We start from the raw sequence: 20,579 nt of genomic DNA, 5'->3' as shown, positions 1-20,579 counted from the left end.
CGGGTTCGTGCCCCAGTCCGGGAGGATCTCACGTGCCGCGGAGTGGCTGGGCCCGTGAGCCATGTCCGCTGAGCCTGCGCGTCCGGAGCCTGTGCTCCGCAACGGGAGAGGCCACAACAGTGAGAGGCCCGCGTACCGCCAAAAAAAAAAGCAAAATTCACCAGTATTGTAAAAAAAAAAACTCCCCAAGTGATTTCAATCCAAAAAAACCAAACTCCAGCGTTGGCATCTGTGCCGGCTCAGAAACCTCAACGCAGGATGCACCTAACAGAAAAGCATTTCCTCTTAAAAACAATCCACCTGTCTCCTTCCTGTTCAACGTGCACAGCTTATCCCTAGAAATACCCAATAACTGCGCAAACAGGACCCAGTCACGTTCCCCGGCCTCTGCCTGTCGGTGGAGGTTCCCACCAAGGACTGTTCCTTAGCGATTTTCACCTCGACTACAGTCAGGAAATTGACCCCTAATTTCTGAGAACTTGCAGAATGTCCTCAGGCTTCCTGGGGGCTCCGTGAAAGATCGCGGGTCAGTGTACCTGACCGAGATGGGAATGCAGGCTGGGCGAAGGGGGCCTTTTCCAAATGAAGACACCCGACACCTTCAAACCTGCAGTTTAACCTACCAGGTGAAAACTAGTAGCAGCTGGCCCTGCCCAAAGAGTGCTGGTCTCCCTGCTTTACCCATAAAAGTAGTAACGAAGAAGAGGAGAGTCCAGCGTGTTTGACCTCATCTCCCTGCCAGGAACGTGGAGCCATGGGCGGCGTCCTCCAGGCCGAGGTCTCAGGGGAGCTTTGCCACTTCTGGCCGCTCCTGGCAGCCTGACTCATGGCTGCTCCGTGGACACTGTGTTCCCTTGTGCAGGGTGCTTAAGAATTACCAGGGAGGGGACTGCCCTGGTGGCGCAGTGGTTAAGACTCCACGCTGCCAGTGCAGGGGGCCCGGGTTCGATCCCTGGTCAGGGAACTAGATCCCACACGCATAGCTCAACTAAGGGTTCGTATGCCACAACTAAAGAGCTGGCGAGCCGCAACTAAGGAACACACGTGCCACAACTAAGGAGCTCACCTGCTGCAACTAAGACCCAGCACAACCAAATAAATAGATAGAATAAGTATTAAAAAAAAAAGAATTCCCAGGGAAATTATGTTTTCAATTTGATTTTGTCACTGACGGATACTTGGATAGCAACTTCTAGAAAACTGCTCAGTGGACCTCTCCCGGGGTCACGGTCACAGATCCTTCCAGTTGACGGGCCCTTCGCTGGCCTTGGGCAGCAGCGCGTTGATTTTAGAGAAATGTCTGCACCCAAGGAGCCCTCTGTGCACCGACAGCGGGGAGGGATGCGCGGTCTGTGGCACTGCCTTTCTCCTGAACGTAGGAGCCCCAGAGCCAGAGACAAGGCCTCTCGCAGTTGGATTGAGCCAGGATGCAACGGTGCCGGTGAGGTGCTCCCAGCCTGTGTGAGAACTGGCCTGATGTGCTGGGCGGTGAGGGCAGCAGTGAGCTGGAGAGCACCTCGCTGGCCCATCTAGGTAAACCTCCGTGACCAGGATGAACAAAAGCGTCGTGTCTGCAGACAGCTCTTTATAAGTGTTTCCCAGACTGCGCGGGTCTGGGCCAGGTCTGGGCCAGGTCTCTGAACACTGAAGCAGAACCCGTGGGCTTGATGGGGTCCACGCCGTGGATCTTGTCCCAGGGTGGCGGCCTTCACATGTCTCAGGTCGCAGGTTTGGGTCCGTGTGAAGACTTGGTGTGGGGCTTGCTGTGGTCTTCTTTCTTTCTTTGTTTTTTATATTTATTTATTATCATTTATTTATTTATTTTTATTTGGTTGTGCCGGCTCTTAGTTGCGGCAGGCGGGCTCCTTAGTTGTGGCCTGTGAATTCTTAGTTGCGGCATGCGTGTGGGATCTAGTTCCCTGACCAGGGATTGAACCTGGGCCCCTGCATGGGGAGCGTGGAGTCCTAACCACTGTGCCGCCAGGGACGCCCCTGGTGTTGTTTTCTTCTGTCCAATCCAGGCTCTGGCCCAGCATCACCACCCTGTTGAGGGTCCCATCTCTGCTTCCCTGTACCTGGAGCTGAGTCCCAGCCTTTCTCAGCCCTTCTTGCCCTTGACGTTTTCCAGGCATGCAGGTCGCTTAGTTGGCTGCCTGTCCCCTGTTTGGCTTTGCCCGGCGTTCCCTCCTGGTGGCCTTCAGGGCCTGGGTTTCCAGCAGGAATGATGCCGCAGGGATGGTCCCTGGGTTCAGGTGGCGTGCGCTGGCTTCCTCCTCTGAGATCACCGCTCTTTGCTTTATGACCGACTAGTGATCGGGGGGTGGCTTTGGTCTCTCGTCGCGCTTTCACCCCAGCATTGGCATCTGTCGGGAGTTTCTAGCTCTGCTGCTTGTTCTCTGGTGGGTCAGCACTCCTGTGCAGAGGGCTGCTCTCCTCTCCTCTGTCGTTATTTATCCGCGCGGTGATTTGTATCAAGATGGCCTCGTGGATTCTTACTTTACTCAACGGGTTATGATCCATGACATTCATTGTTCTCTTGCTTTGTCCCAGATTTCAGACAAGTTGTGATTTTGAAGAAGAGGAACATGGGGTACTTGCTCTGCAAAGACCAAGTTTTGTTTAACTTTACATCCGCTAAGTGCAGGGGAGCCATGCAGAGAGGTCCGAACAGTGACTCTCTGTGGGACCCCAGTGCCTGGTGTGGCCCACGGCTGGGCAAGGGGGACTGGCCAGCACAGAATGTGGGGCAAAGCGCCATCTGTGGGGGGAGATGCAGTGAGACTCCACCCCACATGAGCCAAACACTCTTCCTTGGATGAAAGACACAAACCGGAAAAGCAGAATTTTAAAACTTTGAAAAGAAAATAGAGGAAAATATTTTTATGACATTGGTGTTGGGATGGATTACTTAACTTACAAAATAGCCAAGTAATAGAAAAGATTCCTGTGTTTAACCATATTAAGATTCACTGTGGTGACAGAGGAACATCACAGACAAAACTCAGTGGTAAAAGCCGTACCCATGAAAAAGTGTTTGCAGCAAATGTAAACGGACAGAGGATCGTCACACAGTCAGTTGTTTTGTAACCATAATACAAAAAGAACTCCCACAAATCAGCGGGAAAAGGATGAACAGCCCAGAGGCAAAACAAGAACAGGTTTCTCCCAGAGGAGGAGGTCAGGGCGAGCCCGCAGCAGCAGGGGGTGCACCACTGCAGGAAGGCAGAGCGGGCCCAGCGGGGTGGCCCGGCTGAGAGGCCCGGGGGTACGGCGGGGTGGGACGTGGCCAGGCGATGGTCAGGTGTGGGCAGCACAGCTTGCAGCCCCTTCTGGGAGGGTCGCCAGCGCAGACGGCATGCAAGTTTGGTTTTTCTGGCATTTTACGTACTAGTGAAAATTGTGGAATCCTAAATCGCTGTTAAAGTGAGTGACTGAAATCTGCCCACAGCAGCGGAGAACTATTTGGAAACGTAGTTCCGAGTTTGGGGAAGATAACAGGCTGCAACGTGGTAGGCGGTTTGTTGTCATGAATGTAAATTGAAGACAGCCAGGTCGGCAGCGCACTGTTGATATGATTTATGGGCAGAGACCATACGTGGTAAAGACACACACACGAGCCAGGTCCCGGGGCTTGAGGAGAGGGGTTGCCTTGGGGGGAGGCGGGCTTCACCTCCTGTGATGCTCTGTCACTGAAAGAAAGTAAGACCTGGATCGGAGAAGGTGTGGCGTTAACGTCCGTCCCATCTGGGGTGAGAGGACACGGGAGCCTGTTCTTTACATTTGTCATGTCTCATAATCTGAGTTTTAAAAAGGAAGCATTTCTTAGCAGTATAAACGTGCACAGTTACTCAGCTTAGAGAAGCTTTTCCTCTTGAGAATTCGCAGTGCTGGGGCGCCGCCGCACGGGACAGGGTTCATGCGCAGACCCCGGGTGCTGTGAACCCCGTGTGCGCGTGAGATTTCTGAATCGCTGAAAATGGTTTCTTCTTAGGAGTAAAGTTATTTTAAAATAAGTGGTGTTTCTCAGTCCTGTTTATTTATTTACAGGCAGAGCTGAGTCATCAGGATAGCTGCCTCCAGTTCAGTCTGGAGTGGTATCTAGGTGTTCCAGTGGTTCCTGGCTGAGGGCGGGCCCACCTCCCCCCACGGAGCCCGCTCAGCGCCCAGCGTGGGTGTCTGCGCTGGAATTCTCTGGGTGAGGGGCTGGCATCCTGCAGAGCAGCGTAAAATGGGCAGCTGTCCTGCTACAGGTGCAGACAGCAGCAGAGGAGGACTTGTGCTCTGCACAGCTCCTGAGTTTTGTGATTAGCAGTGTTCCCGTGCTTCCCTGTGGATAAGCCTGACACTTCCTGTTTTATGCTCCCCTCCCCCAACCACGGAGATAACCTCCCTCGAAAGGAGCTTGGTTAAATGTTAAGTGGCCTTATGCCGCCAGGTCCTTTATAAACTGAAAGGTGATTGTTACCATTGCTATTGGAAGCCCAGTCTTAAAAGTTCGGGTAATTATTGTGTACTTTTTAGATGCTAACAATTAAATTCAGGTCCTGGAGACTTCTCCTGTCTTTTTCTTGAGTGTTTTCTTTCTATGTTTAACATTATTTATGATACTTGTTGTGATGTTTAAATCTGTTAATGTTATTACCTTTTTAAATATCACCTCTACCTTTATTTAAATTGTTTTTCAGTTGAAAATTGTATGCATGTGTACACACGCACACGTATGTGCGCACACACACTCATGAAGCAGAATGTCTTTCTAATAAATTGCAGTTTTCTTTTTATCTGTTAGATATATGCTTGAAAGAGGTGACGTCGATGGCGGACAGCCTGTATAATATTCGGCTTCTGAGAGAATTCTCAAATGAGTATCTGAACAAGTGCTTTTATCTCACTCTAGAAGATATGCTGTACGCTCCCTTAGTGTTGAAGGTAATAATGACTTATTAAAAACATATTTTTAAAGCCCTGTGTGAATAAGCTCCTCACCGTGTCCTTGATTTCTCGTTTTCCTTTTAGCCAAACGTTATGGTTTTCATTGCCGAGCTCTTCTGGTGGTTTGAGAATGTCAAACCAGACTTTGTTCAGCCCAGGGATGTTCAGGAACTGAAAGATGGTGAGTGACAAACTTTCCGTAAGTGACGGCTGTTTCCTCTAAGGGAGTCGAGGCGCAGCACTCAGCAGGTGCGCTTAACTGGTTCCTGGTTTTTGTACGACAGTGGTGTTTAAGTGGTTTCTTTTGGGAGGACAGAGCGTGTCACCGTCTGGGCCGCTGTCTGGTGCGCCGTGGTGGTCACGCACAGAGCTCCTGCAGACTGTGAGCTGGGGGTCCGTCCTGGCCCTGTGGCGTCAGGGTCCAAGGGCGAGCAGGAGGCGTTGGAGAGAAGGTTCCGGGTGGTTCTGACGGACCTCGGGCAGGAAGTGCTCTAGTCCGTGATGCCAATCCTCACCCTCCACAGCTTTGACTTTTTTGCCCCTAAAACAAGGCAGAAAAAGATCTGTTTTACCACAGAGTAAAACGATCTGCCAGCCTTGAGAATCTCCAAAACTTTAAGAAGATGATACGCGAGAATGTTTTCATGTCCTTGGGATTTCTTACAAAGAATATAAAAATCTTAGCCACAGAGGCAAAGATTGATAATTGGCCACATTAAAATGTAGACCTTTTTTTCATTAAAAGATGATGAAAAGAGTTAAAAAAAAAAAAGGAAATCAAGTAGCTACCAGGGGTAGAAGATCCTTGTCGTATACCTACAGCAGATACACAGTGTCCAGAACATATCGAAAGAAGAAAAAGACAAACCAATAAAAAGAGCAAAAGACTCGAACAGGTGCTTCGTGAAAGCAGGACTCCGGGTGCCTAATAACGTCATGAAAGGATGCTCAGCCTTATCGGGGATTAAAACAGAAGCGACACACAGATACACCCCCGCCACGTCGGCAGAGCAGACGCCCAGACGGCCAGGGCTCGGGGCAGTGGCCAAGGCGTGCTCCCCTGCCCCTGAGAACCTCGGCGGCTCCCCTCACGTAAGACCCCTGGGCAGTGAGCGGTCTGGCTCTGGAGTCTGGTTCCTGTTGCCGGGACTGTCCCTGGCACTGTCTTGGGCCAGCCTTCTGGGGAGCAGCCTCAGAGACGGGGTCCCTGTTCAGACGGGAGCTTCGGGCCGGACCTGATCTCCTCACCTGACCCCACGGGGGCCTGAGCTGAAGTGACCACTGAGGTGCTCAGTCACAGGCTGGGCTCAGAAGACCAGGTCTTTCTGCAGCTGAGGCAGCTGCCGCCTTGAGGGTTTGGCCGGCAAGGCGTCCTGGTGGCTGCACCCCCGGGGCCCCGGCGACGAGGCCGCTTGTTAGTCGTCCAGACGCAGCCTCCAGTCCCGGTGCTCGCTCTTCTACTCTGTGTTGGTCTTTTGACCTTAGTACTCATTTTGGTATAATATCTGCCGTATTCATGACAGAATACTTACTTGTTGACCTTGAAACCATTTTAGTTTTTTGGAGAAGTTTTGGTTTCAGGTAAAAAAAAGTTGGGTCTTTGGTGCTTATAAAAACGGATTTATTTTAGAGTCTTCTTGCTAGTGTTGTAAGTGTCAGTAACTATCTCTATAAAATTGTTTCTGCAGCTAAATCAGTATCGCACCCGCGAAGCACTCGGCCTCCTGTTCCCATCTCCAACGCCACCAAGCGCAGCTTCCTGGGCAGCCCCGCGGCGGCGAGCCCAGCCGACCCGCAGCCCCCCACGCAGCTGCACCACCTGCACCTCGAAGAGCCTGAGCTCTTGTAAGTCTGTCTGCTCTCGGGACAGAGCCGCCACCCGGCCTCCCTCTTCCTGCTGGTTTGCAGTTCCCGTGGGGATTACCTTTTCTCAGGGGTGATGGCAGGCCTGTGCGGAGTAGGTAGTGAGAGGGCCTCCTGTGGCCCCTGCTCCCCCGGAGGCGAGCAGGGTAGCCTTAATGCGAACTTGAACTTACTGTGAAAACTTGAAACCTGTTGTATTACAGGCCGTAACCAGAGGTCAGTACGTCCCCTAGCTGCAGTTTGGATGTTTATCCCAAATTTGAAGTTCTTGGCACATTTTTGGTTCATTTTTATAATAATTAATTTTCCCAAGGAATCTGTGAACTTCTTACAGGTTGGTGTGAATTCATGATGGTCTCCATAGCTTCTTACGCCTTTGTTTTTGAACTTGAAGATTGGTGAGGTAGTGATTTTTCTCTCCCATCCTTTCTCTGTTTAGGGGGAAAGGGGCCTCTGCCTTTAGCCCATCGCATCCATTGTTGCCACTGAGACAGAAACAGCAAAAGACAGTGCAGGGAGAGGACCCCGCTGGTAAGGAGCGCCGTCTCCCCTTTGCCGGCTGTTTCCCATCCCTCTCGCTGGAGTTCCTTAATATCATGGCTCTCAAAATAAATAGACTCACCATGGCGTAGTCATGTGAGTTGAGAAAACTGTGGCAGAGCTTGTTTTGATCTTTATTGACGTACCTTAGAATTCATAGTCGTTACAGCGAAAATGTTACTGAGACATAAGGAATCACACGGAGCACACAGAAAATTACTGTTGTCTTTTGCGGCAAGAGCTTATACCTTGACATCTGCTCATTATCTCAATGGGCGTTGACGTCATTTAATTGATATCGACGTGTAATTAACTCTGATTATTTTCATGACCGTGATCACGGTTGAATTACACACTGCCTGTTATCGAAACTACGAAAAATGTTTGTATTGTGGTTGCTTGCTTTCCTTAGCAGTTTTGGTGTACTGAGTTATGGTGCATTTCCTTGAGAAATGGTTATTATAGTGACAGAATTTCAAATGATATAAAATCAGTTACTTAATGCTGAACATAAACTGTTTCCTCCAACTGCAGACCAGCGACACCGATCTAATTCCTTAACCCGAGTCGACGGTCAGCCCCGAGGGGCATCAGTAGCGTGGACAGAAAAAAAAAACAGGTGACCCACCCGCGTTTCAAATACCTTTCTACTTGACATGTTCGTTAGTCTGACAGAGCAGTGCCCCAGACGTGGTGCAAGGGCCCCTGGGGCCCACGGAGTCCCTTGGAGGTCAGAATTATATCCGTAACAACGCTGGGATGTCACTACTTTTCCCATTCTCAGGGCCTCGCCAGGTGTGGGACCACAGCAGGTTGAATCAGATCAGACACGAGCATGCAGCCAGATGTCAGATCTGCAGGAATGTGAACGATCCCACTGTTCACACTCTGCACTGGTCTGTTTTAGAAAATATGGCCACTGCTCATGTGATAGATTTCTCACGGGAATTTTTAATCATTTTAAAAGGATCTCAGCTTGAATTTCTGAAGTGACAAATATTGATGAATAAATAAAACCTCTTTGGGGTCCCCAGCATCTTTAAGGGGAGCTGGGCCAGAGTGTCTGAGAGTTGCTGGACTGAAAGGCTCTCTGGTTTTCTTTTGCCCGGGAGAGGGTTTGTTTAAGTCTCCCGTGTGTAAGATTTGGATTCTCTCTTCTTAACTCGCGTTCTCGTCACTCACGAGCTTGCGTAGCCTCTCGTGGGGACGTGGCGTGTGCAATGGCTTCTTTCCCCACGTTGCAGGCCTGCGTCTCAGCCAGCGCCCTTTGCTCTCCATCACGCTGCGAGCTGCGACGTGGACCCAGGCTCTGGCGACAGCGTCAGCCTGGCCCGCTCCATCAGCAAGGACAGCTTGGCATCCAGTGTCATTCATCTGACCCCGCAGAACCAGCCCCAGCCCGCAGCCCTCAGGACCGATGGAAGAAGCCTCCTGAACAATGTCAGTATTGAGGACGAGGGTGAGGAGCTCCTGGCCATCGTTAGGACGGATGCGGCTCACCAGGGTGCCGAGCCCGGCCTGATGGCAGGTGCCAGGTCTCCCCAGAGGCTGGCGGAAGCCTTAGAAAGTCAGCCCGACAGTTTCTTCCTGGAGCCACTGATGCCGGCCGTGCTCAGGCCAGCCAAGGAGAAGCAGGCGGTCACCAAGGAGGATGAGTGCGGAGAGGGGCGGCCGAGGGGCTTCACGTCCAGGAGGTCCGGCGAGGGCCACCAGCCTCCTGGGCGGAAGAAGGCGCCTGGCAGTCACCTCAGTCGAGACTTGAATAGGACTTTCACCCCCATCTCCTGTTCAGAGCTTCCCATGGGCTTCGGCCCCGCGCCCACTGAGGCGGGGCCGCAGGCAGCGGGGGACGCCCGTGGCGGGCCTCCGGCCAGCGGCGTTTCCAGCCTGCCGTCTTGGGGACTGCCAGCCGACGGCTTCTTCCTTCACCTGGGCAGAGCCGACGAGGACGTGGAGGGCAGGCTGTCCGCGAGCTGTGCGCAGAGCCCCTGCGCCCTTGGCCCGGAGGCCTGGGCCATCCTGAGGCAGGACTCCGACTCAGACATCACAGACCTGGAGGGGGCCGAGCAGGCCTTCGCCGGCGAGGACTGCCCCGTGCTGGGGGCCGGGTACGCTGGGGAGGAGGAATCGGCGAAGCTGCAGGAGGACCTGAAAGTGAAGGAGCACGAGGGCAAGGACGACGCCAGCGGCCGCTCCAGCCCGTGTCTGAGCCAGCTCAGCAGCGGCTCCGTGGCCGGCGGGAGCGTGAAGATGACCAGCTTTGCCGAGAAGAAGCTTCACAGGCTCAACAGCTGCGAGACCAAGTCGAGCACGAGCAGCTCCCAGAAGACCACGCCCGACGCCTCGGAGAGCTGCCCGGCCCCGCTGACCACGTGGAAGCAGAGGGGCGAGCAGAGCCCGAGCTGGCAGGGCGGGGACCAGGCCAACCTGCTGGCCTCCGAGCTGGTGCAGCTGCACATGCAGCTGGAGGAGAAGCGCCGGGCCATCGAGGCGCAGAAGAAGAAGGTGGAGGCGCTGTCGGCGCGGCAGCGCCTGAAGCTGGGCAAGGCAGCCTTTCTGCACGTGGTCAGGAGGGGCCGGGCCGACGCCGCCCCTCGGCCACTGAAAGCGGGGGCCTCGGCGGGAGGGCACTCTCAGCACAACGGGGACGACCTCGATGGCGTGTCCCGGGTAGGAGACCTGCTTGGCAAGGAGGAGGGCAGGGGAGACCTCCTGGGGCCCCCCGACCTGGACGGAGAGGACCTGGCTCTGGTCCAGCAGCATCCGCGCAAGGACCCCGCCGCCCTCCCCGAGCTGGAGCGGAGCAAGGCGCTGTCAGCGGTGCTCCTGGAGGCTGTCGAGGGCGTGGACGTGGGCGTGGACCTGGGCGAGTGCGACCTGTCCATTGAGAAGCTGAACGAGACCATCAGCACGCTGCAGCAGGCCATCCTCAGGGTCTCCCAGCAGCAGGAGCAGCTGCTGCTTGCGTCCCCCACGCTGCCCGCGCCGGGCCCCAGGAACAGCTCCCAGGAACCCAAGGTCAAGGGGGCCATACACTTTGGCGAGCCGCTCTCGCCGACGGCACTGGCCGGCCACCGCAAGGCCCCTCGGCTCGGTCCGGGTCGGAATTCCCGTTCGGGAAGACCGGCCGAGCTGAAGGTGCCGAAGGAGCGAGCGCAGGGTTCCTCCCGAAGCAAGGCCCTCACACCTGGTGTTGAGGCCGCCCCTCGCTTACGGTCCTTCTCCCCCCGGACGCCCTCTGACCCGGGCTGGGACGGGGTCGCCGACCCTGGGAGTGACCCCCACGAGGAGTGCTGCTTCGCCGGTTACAGGCTCCACGATGAGAACAACCAGCGGACATTTGTCTCGGCCTCCCCCAGGGATGCCAGCGTCACCTCAGAACAGATGGGCTTCAGGGAGGCTCTGGAAGACGGCGTGAGGGGGGCGGGGCTCGCCGCCCTCAGCGGGCCAGGAAAGGGGGGCGCGGCCCTGGACGGGCCCCCGAGGAGCAAGGCTAGCCTCATCGAGGTGGACCTCTCCGACCTGAAGGCCCCCGACGATGACGGGGGGACGGAAGGCCGCCACAGCTCCGCGGACCTCGCCAGCGAGGGCGACCAGAAGCCGGGGGTCGGCTTCTTCTTCAAGGTAAAGCGCTGGTGGCATCTGTGTCACGTGGTGGGCGGGCGGGCACGTCACCCTGGCCTAGTCGTGAGGGTGTCACAGAGAACCTAACCTCTTCTGTGGAGGCTGAGGAGAGACGCATGCGGCTTCATGGCCGCGTGGGCTCCGCAAGGACCCAACTCGCCCTAAGCCGCTGGGAGCGCCTGCTTGCGGGAGCCTGGCCGTGCGCCAGCAGACCTTGACCTTGGGCCCTGAAATGGGAGTTCTGACTTGTTCTCGTGTGTCACGAAATGTTTTTCTTTTGATGGTTTTCCAACCGTTTAAGAGTGAAAAAGCATTCTTAGTTCGCAGTCTGCAGAACAGGTCATGGGCTGCACTTGGCCTTTGGGCCAAGGTTTGCTTCACCCCGTTAGAGTCCCGGCGGGCATAGAAACTTTCGGAAACGTTTTTGTTTCTCTCAGTGCCTTTCTTGTAGCGTTTCCTTCAGGAGACAGCAGTGAGTTGTGAGGTCCCCTTCTGTCTTGATAGCGTCTCCTTTTGTCCTGGCGCTTAGGAGGTGGCTGACACACCACGGAGCTGTGAGGGCCGTCTTCTCAGGAGACACGCACGGCCTTTGCCTGACGTTTGTGCTCTTAAATTGGGAACAGACAGATGACCCGTCTGGGTTTTGGCTCCTGTTGTGGAGATACAAGTGCAGTTTTTAAGGCGAACGGAGTTCAGTGCCAGCAGACTAAATGCTTCTCCAAGGGCGCGGTTTGCCTCCCGTTTGTATTTTAGCGTGTCTGTAGAGAGACGCTCGCTCACCCATCAGTTACGAGGAGTAGGAAGCGTTTCATGTTCCTGGGGTGCGTGGAGGGCCGGGGGCGGCAGTGCTGGGGACCCTCGGGGGTCGTGCCCGGCCCCGCTGTAGGTGGCGTCTGCCCTGCAGGACGAACAGAAGGCGGATGACGAGCTCGCCAGGAAGCGGGCGGCCTTCCTTCTGAAGCAGCAGCGCAAAGCCGAGGAGGCCCGCATGCGGAGGCAGCAGCTGGAGGTGGAGGTCGAGCTCAGGAGAGACGAGGCACGGTAGGTGGCCCGGGTGCCCGGCGGGCGCCGCACGCGGTCGGCGTGGCCGTGTCTGTTGTCCCCTCCTGCGGCGCGGCGCTGGCGTGACCAGGGTGTCCTGGCCGCTCCTTCCCGCAGGCGTAAAGCGGAGGAAGATCGGATCCGCAAGGAGGAGGAGAAGGCGCGGCGGGAACTCATCAAGCAGGAGTACCTGCGGCGGAAGCAGCAGCAGATTCTGGAGGAGCAGGGCCTGGGGAAACCCAAGTCCAGGCCCAGGAAGCCGCGGCCCAAGTCCGTGCACCGGGAGGAGCCCGGCAGCGATTCGGGACCCAAGAGCACCCCCCCACGTGAGCGCGCGGCGCGGGGCCCTCCCCCTTCACGGCCCTGAGCCACTGTAGTTCTCCCGAAGCCGTGAGGCTGGGCTGCAGGGGGCTCTTCCGTTTCACAGAAGGGAAGGTTGGGACTGAGCGCTGGGTCCTCAGGTGGTGGGAGCCGTGCACGCGGGGAGGGTCCCAGCCTGGGGCCCCGCGTCCCGCTGGCATCGGGCCCCCAGCTCTTGCTCCTGCTGCACAGGTCAGTGGCTGGCGGGCCAAACACGCGTGTCATGAAAGCTTGTCTTGTCTTGTCTCTGGCAGCGGATGACCTGAGCCGGGCCCAGTCGGGCTCCAGCCTGTCCTTGGCCTCCGCAGCGACCACAGAGCCCGAGAGCGTGCATTCGGGGGGCACGCCTTCCCAGCGGTAAGGGGCCGGGGGCCGTGCGGCGGGACGCCATGTGGGCAGTGGTTCTGTCGCTGTGATGTTGGTGCAATTTCAGACGTCCAGAGCCGTGACAGTAATGTCACAGGACCCAGCTGCCCTTCACCGAGGTTCACCGATGAGCGAAACGTTTCGACGTTTTTGTCCTCTGTCCCCTGGTCCTCCCGGCCCTGCGCGCGTTTTCGTTTTTGTCGTTTACGAGTAAGTTGGTGGCATCCTCTCTATCCTTAAACGCTTTGGAGCGCACGTTCTCTGAACAAGGACGTGGGCTTGTGTCACCACAGTCATCAAACCAGCACTGCCATTAGGTCCCCAGTCCACGCCCGCCGTGGCCGATTGGCAGAGTGTCCTTGAGAGCCCAGGCCTGTGCGGGACCACGGTCGCCCTGAGTCACTGTGTCCCTTCTGTCCAGAACAGGCCTTCGCCCTCCTTTGTCCTCCCGGGCCTTGACGCTTCTGCTGAGTACGGGCCGGTTATTTTGTTGCCCGTCCCCCAGTGGGTTTCCCAGGATTAGGTCCAGGCTGTGCACGTTTGGCGGGAACACCCCAGAGAGGAGGACGTGTCTTTCTCAGCGCAGCCTGTTGTGTGTGTCACTTTGACTTGGGTTAAGGTGCTGTTTTCCCACGGGTGCTGGAGAATTTCCCTTTGTGATTAAGGAGTAATTTGGGCGGAGGCCTGGGGACCCTGTCGCTGGCACTGAACGTCTGCCCACGGGCCTCAGCGGCCACCTGCACGGGTGGGCTTGGCCTCCTGGTAGGCAGGGTCCCCTCCTGTCCTTCATCCTCTCCACACGTCTGGTGGCTTCTTGTCGCCGGGGCTTTGTGGAGGACACCTCCCGGGGATTCTGGATTCTGGTTGGAATTCTGTCCAGGCGGTCGGGTACCGGGGTTGGATTCAGACGGCGCCCGCACCTGCCTCTCGTGCATGAGCGTCTATGTCCCGCTCAGCGGAGACGGCCCTGCAGGGACGCGGCTCAGGCCTGCCAGGGATTGGAGAGTCGTTTGAGACCTGCCGGGGTTTGGGACTCGGCCCTCTCTGCCCGTCCTTCCTTCCCGGGGTCCCGTCCCTTGTCTGGCAGCGGTGCAGATGGCCCAAACCGGGTCCTCTGGTTCCCACGCCAGCAGGGCTGAGCGTGAGGGCGAACCTTCCCTGATGAGGTCATTCTGGTGCCCGAGGTGGGCGGGGTCTTGGTGTCTTGCCCCGAGTCTGTCATCGTGTTCTCCAGAGAGCGCACCGGCTGCGCTCCCCACTGTTGCCGCCAGCCTCCTGCCGCGGCCGATGGCCCTTCGTGTGCCGATGGTGCAGCCTGGCCCGTTTCGGGGCAGGATCCCTCCAGCCGGTGCCAGTTGCGGGCGAGAGGAGGCGTGCCCGCCGCCCTCCCAGCCCCGCCCCCGTCCTCTTCCCCGGCAGAGTCGAGTCCCTGGAAGCCTTGCCCATCCTGAGCCGCAACCCCAGCCGGAGCACCGACAGAGACTGGGAGACGGCGTCCGCCGCGTCCTCCCTTGCGTCGGTGGCCGAGTACACAGGTGACGGCCTCGCTCTCTGTGGGGCGCGGGCACACGGGCGGGGCCTGGTGGGGGGCGGGGCCCGGGCGCAGTGGGTGACGCGCTCTTATGTCTGCACAGCCCACGGCTCACTGTGGCGTCCTGGGCACTTTGGAACCATAGGCTTTTAAAAATTACTCTTTCTTGGTTTCTTTTTGTTTTTAATCAAAGAAACCAAAATTGGAAAGGGAATAAATTATTACTTACTATAGTCTTTTCCTTAGTTTATTTAAAATCTGTAACTTAGAATTCTGTCACAGATTCGAAGTGGCTCTTCCCATTTTCAAAAAATTACGAGCATCCCTAATTCAGCCTGCCCGCTGCTTGGTTCTACAGAATTGCCGCCTTTCTTGCGTGTGTGTGTGTGTGTGTGTGTGTGTGCTGTGAATATTAATTTTGCAAATCTTGGCCTGCTTTTCGTAGGTCCCAAGCTGTTTAAGGAGCCTAGCAGCAAATCCAACAAGCCGATTATTCACAACGCCATATCCCATTGCTGTCTGGCCGGAAAGGTGAACGAACCGCACAAGAATTCGATATTAGAGGCAAGTATCGAATTTCACCCCCCGTTTTTTATGTAGGATAAGGGTGTTTATAAATGAGGGCTCTTTCTAGAGGAGAGCATCCCGATTGTTGACACGTGAGGCTGCTGTCCTGCACGTGTGTGACTCGTGTGTGAGGACACGCAGGACACTCGTGTCCCAGGCCCTCGCGGTTGGGACGGCCCCGCGGAAGAGCAGGATTCAGACCAGCGAGACGGAGGGGGCTGCACTGGGGTCAGGGCTGGGGGTCCAGGGCAGGCCCTCTGGGGCGGGGCAGTGGCAGTGGGTGAGATTTCTTGAGTTAGTTTGAGGTGTTGAGGGCAGGGTGTCTGCGGGGGGGGGTCGGAGGTGGTGTCGGGTGGAGACAGGAGGGACCCCAGCTCTGAGCTGGAGAATTGGGAGTTCGGGGCAAAATGCTGGTCGTTTCTGTCCTGTTGGGTTGACTTGTTCGCTCCCCGGGGGCGGCAGCCCTCGGTCACTAACGGTGAGTGGTGGTGGCCTCAGCAGGTAGAAGATGTGGAAGGAGGGTCCAGGTCAGGACTGCGTGCCGTGACCTGACTGACGCCCCGGCTAGGGGCAGCATGTGGGGCGCGGGGCTCCTCTCCACTCACGTGTCACCGAGCTGCTCCAGCCTCTGGGCTGGTCCAGGAGCAGACAGACGCGAAGGCCTGGCTGTGGAGCTGACGGTCCCAGGCACGAGGCGGCCCCGCGACAGAGCAGTCGCACGAGAAACTCTGGAGGCCGGCGGGTCTGCCTGTCTGTGCTGTCACAGCGTGAGGACAGCCACAGACTGACCAGAGGGCGGCTCGGTCCCCAAAAACCTGTTTACAAAAGTGGGTGGTGCTGATTCTGGCCGCGGTCTGGAAAGAGTGAAAGGGGAGCAGGACGCGGGCCCGAGGGTGGCTGCAGTGGTCAGTAGGCTGGTCGGTCAGTGGGTCTTACTCGAAGGTGTCATTTGAGCAGAGGCCTGGAGCGGGGAGGGTGCCCCGCAGATCTAGGGAGGCGCACGGGCTCCAGGTGGAACTGATCCCCTGGTTGGGGCTGGAGCGGGGAGCTGGGGGTCAGAGGTCACGAGGCAGCTCCAGTCGGGCCTCTGTGGGCCGAAGGGGACCTGGCTTTGCCTTGGGTGAGGGGGTGAATGCAGCTGTGGGCAGAGGACGGCCGTGAGCCTCCGGCCTCCTGAGCGGCTGCCGGCAGGGACGGGTGCGGTGCGAGAGGGTGGAGGCGGGGCCGTGGTGAGCCTGCGGAGGGTGGGGCCCGGGGGCCTGGATGTTTCTTTGCGTCTCTAGTTCTGTTCACGTTTGAACGGTTTTTATGTCGTTGAAATCAGTATTATACTTGCAGCTTTAAATTTTGCTTTTTCTTCTTAATTTTATAAATATATTTGTTTATTTTAAAAAACAACAAGCCTGTTAGATTCTGAAAAGAATAGTATCTATTTGTGAAAAATTAGTTTTCTAAAACAAAAACAGTGAGAAGAGTGGCATTGTTTTACATCATACGAATCTTTTTAGCTCCTGGCTACGTAGAAGACAGCTGGGTGTGACCCGCTTCCGAGTCTGTCTGTTACAGACCACGTGTCCCGTGGCCGCTGGACAATGGCATTGTACCCTGAGGGGCGGGTGAAGAGGCAGATAACGTAGTAAGCAGAGACCCGGAGAGGGTGTCAGGAACCCTGGCCCATGCTCAGAGAGCTGCAGGGGTAGAAAACGAAACTAGACATTTTCAAGCACGAGGAGAATCTGTTTTAAAATGTTTTTGTGTTAGCGATTTCTTCGAGTTGAGCACACGGTACGGCAGACGCTGTAACAAGCACTGACGGTCGTGCCTGCCTCAGGTTCTTTTGCGGCAGCGTTATCGAGAGATCGCTCACGCAGCGCCAGGTCCCCCCTTCAGTGCTAGTTCAGGGCTGCTCAGTCTGTCCCCAGGCGGCGGCCGTCACCAGTTAATCCCAGAAGCTGCCCCCCGCAGAAGGGTCCTGTACCGAGGCCGCTCCCCGCGCTCGCCCCCGGCGCCCGGCCCCACAGGTCTGCGGTCCGCTCTGTGTGTTCGCCTCTTCTGGACACGTCCCGTGAAGGGACTCACGCCTGAGGTGGCCTCTCGGGGCGGCTTCTTCCGCTCGGCACGATATTACCGAGGTTCCTCCGAGTTGTAGCGAGTGTGGTGGCGCTTTGTTCCTTTTTGAGACTGAACAGCTTCCCGTTGTGCGTCTGGACCATTTTGTTTATCCTTTCACCTGCTGATGGACGTTTGGATTGTTTCTACTTTGGGCCGTTACGAGTAACGCGGCTGGAAGCGTTTGTGCGCAGGTTTTACGTGCGTGCGTGTTTCAGCTTCTCTCGGGTGTCTAACTGAGAGAAGAGTTGCTGGGTCGCGTGGTAACTCTGTGTGACGTTTTGAACCACTGGCCGCCTGACTGGCCGACACAGAGGCTGTCGCCTCCCCTCCACCCGCGGAAGATGAGCGCTTGCTCCTCCGCACCAGCACCTGCGCCGACTCCAGCTTAGTGGGCATGGGGTGCTACCCCCTTGTGGCTTTTTTTTTTTAAATATTTATGTGTTTAGTTGTGCTGGGTCTTAGTTGCGGCATGTGGGCTCTTAGGTGCTGCATGCATGTGGGATCTAGTTCTCTCCCTGACCAGGGATCAAACCCAGGCCCCTTGCATTGGGAGTGCAGAGTCTTAGCCACTGCGCCACCAGGGAAGTAGCCCCCATTGTGGTTTGTTTTTTTTTTTTTAAATGGAACTTTGTCTTTTTTTAAAATTTATTTTATTTACTTATGTTTGGCTGCATTGGGTCTTCGTTGCTGCACGCGGGCTTCCTCTAGTTGCGGCGAGCGGGGGCTACTCTTCGTTGTGGTGCACAGGCTTCTCATTGCGGTGGCTTCTCTTTGTTGCGGAGCACGGACTCTAGGCGCGTGGGCTTCAGCAGTTGTGGCTCGCGGGCTCTAGAGCGCAGGCTCAGTAGTTGTGGCGCACGGGCTTGGTCGCTCCAAGGCATGTGGGATCTTCCCGGACCAGGGCTGAAACCCGTGTCCCCTGCATTGGCAGGCGGATTCTTAACCACTGCACCGCCAGGGAAGCCCCCCACTGTGGTTTCGATTGGCATTTCCCTGATGGCTAATGATGTCCAGCGTCTTTTCATGTGATTTTTCACTTAATGTTAAAAGCATTTTTTTCCTTGGGTACCTGGACTGAAGTAAAATCTCCCAGTGGTAGTTGGTGCTCCACTGAACGGATAGCCCATAGCTTTGTGTCCTAGAAAGCTTGCCCCGGGGTGGGCGGTTAGCTGGCCGCGGGCCTCCTGGTCAGGACGGTGGATGCTGCGGTGTGACTGCGGGAGGGACTCACGTTCCCTGTCTCTTCTCCTTCACTCCCTCCACACAGGAGCTGGAGAAGTGTGACGCGAACCACTACATCATACTGTTCCGTGATGCTGGCTGCCAGTTCAGGGCACTTTATTGCTACTATCCTGACACTGAAGAAATCTACAAACTAACTGGCACGGGGCCAAAGAGCATCACCAAGAAGATGATCGACAAACTGTATAAATACAGCTCAGACCGAAAACAGTTTAACCTGATCCCGGCCAAAACCATGTCCGTCAGCGTGGACGCGCTCACCATTCATAACCACTTGTGGCAGCCCAAGCGGCCCTCGGTGCCAAAGAAGACGCAGACTCGTAAATGACCCTGGTGCGGCAGGAGTCCGAGGACGCGCCGGCCAGGTCGATATTTATTATTTTCATCCTTTTGGGTACGAAGTGTGCAGAATCACAGACCTTTTTCAGAGAGACTTCTAGACAACACGAGAAAACCCTCCCTTAGGTCCCAGCACGCAGGACGGCAGGTGGAGCTGGAGTGAGGACTCAGCTCCGTTTCCAGCAGCTCGCGGCTGCTGTGGTCACTGCTACGCGGAGGCTCCCAGACGAGGGGCGCGTGCCCAGGAGCTCCGGGCAGCGGATTCCTTTTACTTGAAGTTCTCCTTCGGTGTAAATTAAAAGTGATTTCCTTTGCTTTCTTGCCTCTCACCTCACCCCCTTTTGCACATGACCTGACAGCCGTCTTGCTGGCCAGCTGTAATCTCGCGAGATGATAGGACTGAGACTCGATCTTGGGTCAGGGTTTTTGAATGTCTGTAGGGAAGGAGCTCGTGTTGGGGAAGTCGTTTTCATTTGAGAAACTGTATATTTATTGATTGTGTCTACTGCCAACGTTTATATCCAATTCTAAGATTTCTGAAAAAAATTCTTGTTCCTTGCTGCTCAGAAAAGGTTTACTGAAAATACCAGTTCACTAAAAGCACTGAAATCTGCAAAGTCTGTCTTCTGCTAAAATAACGTTTACAAGTACAGAGGGGTTCTCGCCGACACGCGATCACGAGGATGGTGAATGGTACTCTCGCTGGTGCCTGCCTAGTTGAAAATAGGAAAAGCTGAGCCGATTACAGCCCGCGTTCATTACGTTTGGGATGGTGTGCTCCCGATTTGTTCACTTTAATAAAGACAGATTTTGGTAAAGTAGAATCTTTTTCACTCTGAGCATGTTTCTCTTAAAAGGCGATGCACTTACGCGGACGGTTCTTTTAGTGTTTTTATCTCGTCGTCACTCACCCGTCCTGATTCTTGCTTCTGGAGGAGCGGGAAGCGTGCGGTTCTCGGGTTAGATAGAGCATCTCGTTGTGTCGCCTGCTTAAAGACAATTAAAGGGGTTATCTGCGGCCGTCTCGGAGCTCCAAGTCAGCGGAATGCTCCGGGTTCTCTCCACGGCGGCCCTGACAGTCACTAGGGCTTCTCCGGACCAGACGTTCCTGCCCGGCCTCCGCACGGCACCGGAAGTCTGCCGACACCTGTGCAACTGACCAGCTGACCCGACTGCCGGAAGATTCTGGAGTCCCATGTTAGTTTTGCACATATTTTCTTGGGAGTGTTACTTGAATCTATCTCAAACTGCAGAAAGAAACTGAAGATCAGTGGAGAGAAACAGTTAAGACAAAGTATACTGGTAATTTTAGACGAAGAGGTGAGCGGACTGTGTCCATGAGGATGGAGGGAACGTGGTGCAGAAGCGGCAGGGCCTTGCCCGCTCCCGGTCGGGTTTGTATATATCGGTAGCCAGCGGCTCTGTCTGTAAATAGGTAACGAAGCTGTGCGGTTTCTCCAGTGCTGAGTATTAAACAGTCCTGAGTGAACTTTCCTGTTACTATGCCGTTCACACGTGTGCTTTATTTCTCACTGTATGTTGTATATTATATTATTATATTTATTTTAAGAAAGCACTAAGATGTAATAAAGTAATTACCTAATTTGCTTTCTATGGTCACGTTTGCGTGAGGTCGTCGTGACTTGTTTCTCGGTCAGTGTCCCCGGCTCCTTGCTGTAGAGAAATTTCCTGTGGTTTCTAGTTGACTAACGTCCCTTTTATTAGAGAATCACATCCTTCTAGAGAAGGGACGCTTTGCAACTTCTTCCTTTATGCGGACAAGACGTGTGACAACTTCTCCGTCATTTTATAACAGTCCTGTTGAAGTCAGCGGAATTTGATGGTTTTCAGTGAAGATGTAGAGGCGCTCCCGGCCCAGTGCTGGAAAGCTCGTTCCTACCAAAGTTCTGGGTGAAGTCTGGGCTTTCTGATACAGTCAGTCAACCTGTGGGGCGTTGCGAAGGTTGTCTGCATGTGGTGCTCTGTGCCCTTCGTTAAGCCAGGGAGGGGACCAGTGCTCGGGACGTGGGGACGGACGCTCCCCGCGGGCCCCCTGTGCGGC

The 20,579-nt window shown here is 55.5% G+C and overlaps 1 protein-coding gene and 1 pseudogene across 5 annotated transcripts in view; one reads left to right on the top strand and one right to left on the bottom strand.

Moving 5' to 3' along the window:
• The window catches only part of CAMSAP1 (calmodulin regulated spectrin associated protein 1), a 55,127-nt gene extending 35,002 nt beyond the window's left edge, over positions 1-20,125 (top strand). For 4 of the 5 annotated variants that reach the window (XM_033859046.2, XM_033859045.2, XM_073806792.1 and 1 more), the window contains 12 exons: positions 4,790-4,929; positions 5,017-5,113; positions 6,621-6,777; positions 7,235-7,326; positions 7,870-7,954; positions 8,580-10,959; positions 11,864-12,000; positions 12,118-12,326; positions 12,615-12,717; positions 14,146-14,261; positions 14,703-14,821; positions 18,204-20,125. In XM_033859046.2, coding sequence (XP_033714937.1) covers positions 4,790-4,929; positions 5,017-5,113; positions 6,621-6,777; positions 7,235-7,326; positions 7,870-7,954; positions 8,580-10,959; positions 11,864-12,000; positions 12,118-12,326; positions 12,615-12,717; positions 14,146-14,261; positions 14,703-14,821; positions 18,204-18,506 — 3,938 coding nt within the window. In that variant the 3' untranslated portion in view covers positions 18,507-20,125. Of the gene's footprint in view, positions 1-4,789; positions 4,930-5,016; positions 5,114-6,620; positions 6,778-7,234; positions 7,327-7,869; positions 7,955-8,579; positions 10,960-11,863; positions 12,001-12,117; positions 12,327-12,614; positions 12,937-14,145; positions 14,262-14,702; positions 14,822-18,203 lie in introns of those variants that run through there. The other variant, XR_004527198.2, reaches the window with a different exon arrangement.
• On the bottom strand, positions 1,231-1,751 carry LOC109548694 (uracil-DNA glycosylase pseudogene; annotated as a pseudogene).
• Positions 20,126-20,579: the final 454 nt, after the last annotated feature.

This window comes from Tursiops truncatus, chromosome 6, assembly GCF_011762595.2.
Source record: "Tursiops truncatus isolate mTurTru1 chromosome 6, mTurTru1.mat.Y, whole genome shotgun sequence".
Lineage (NCBI taxonomy): Eukaryota > Metazoa > Chordata > Mammalia > Artiodactyla > Delphinidae > Tursiops > Tursiops truncatus.
This window is presented reverse-complemented; position numbering and strand designations above follow the sequence as displayed.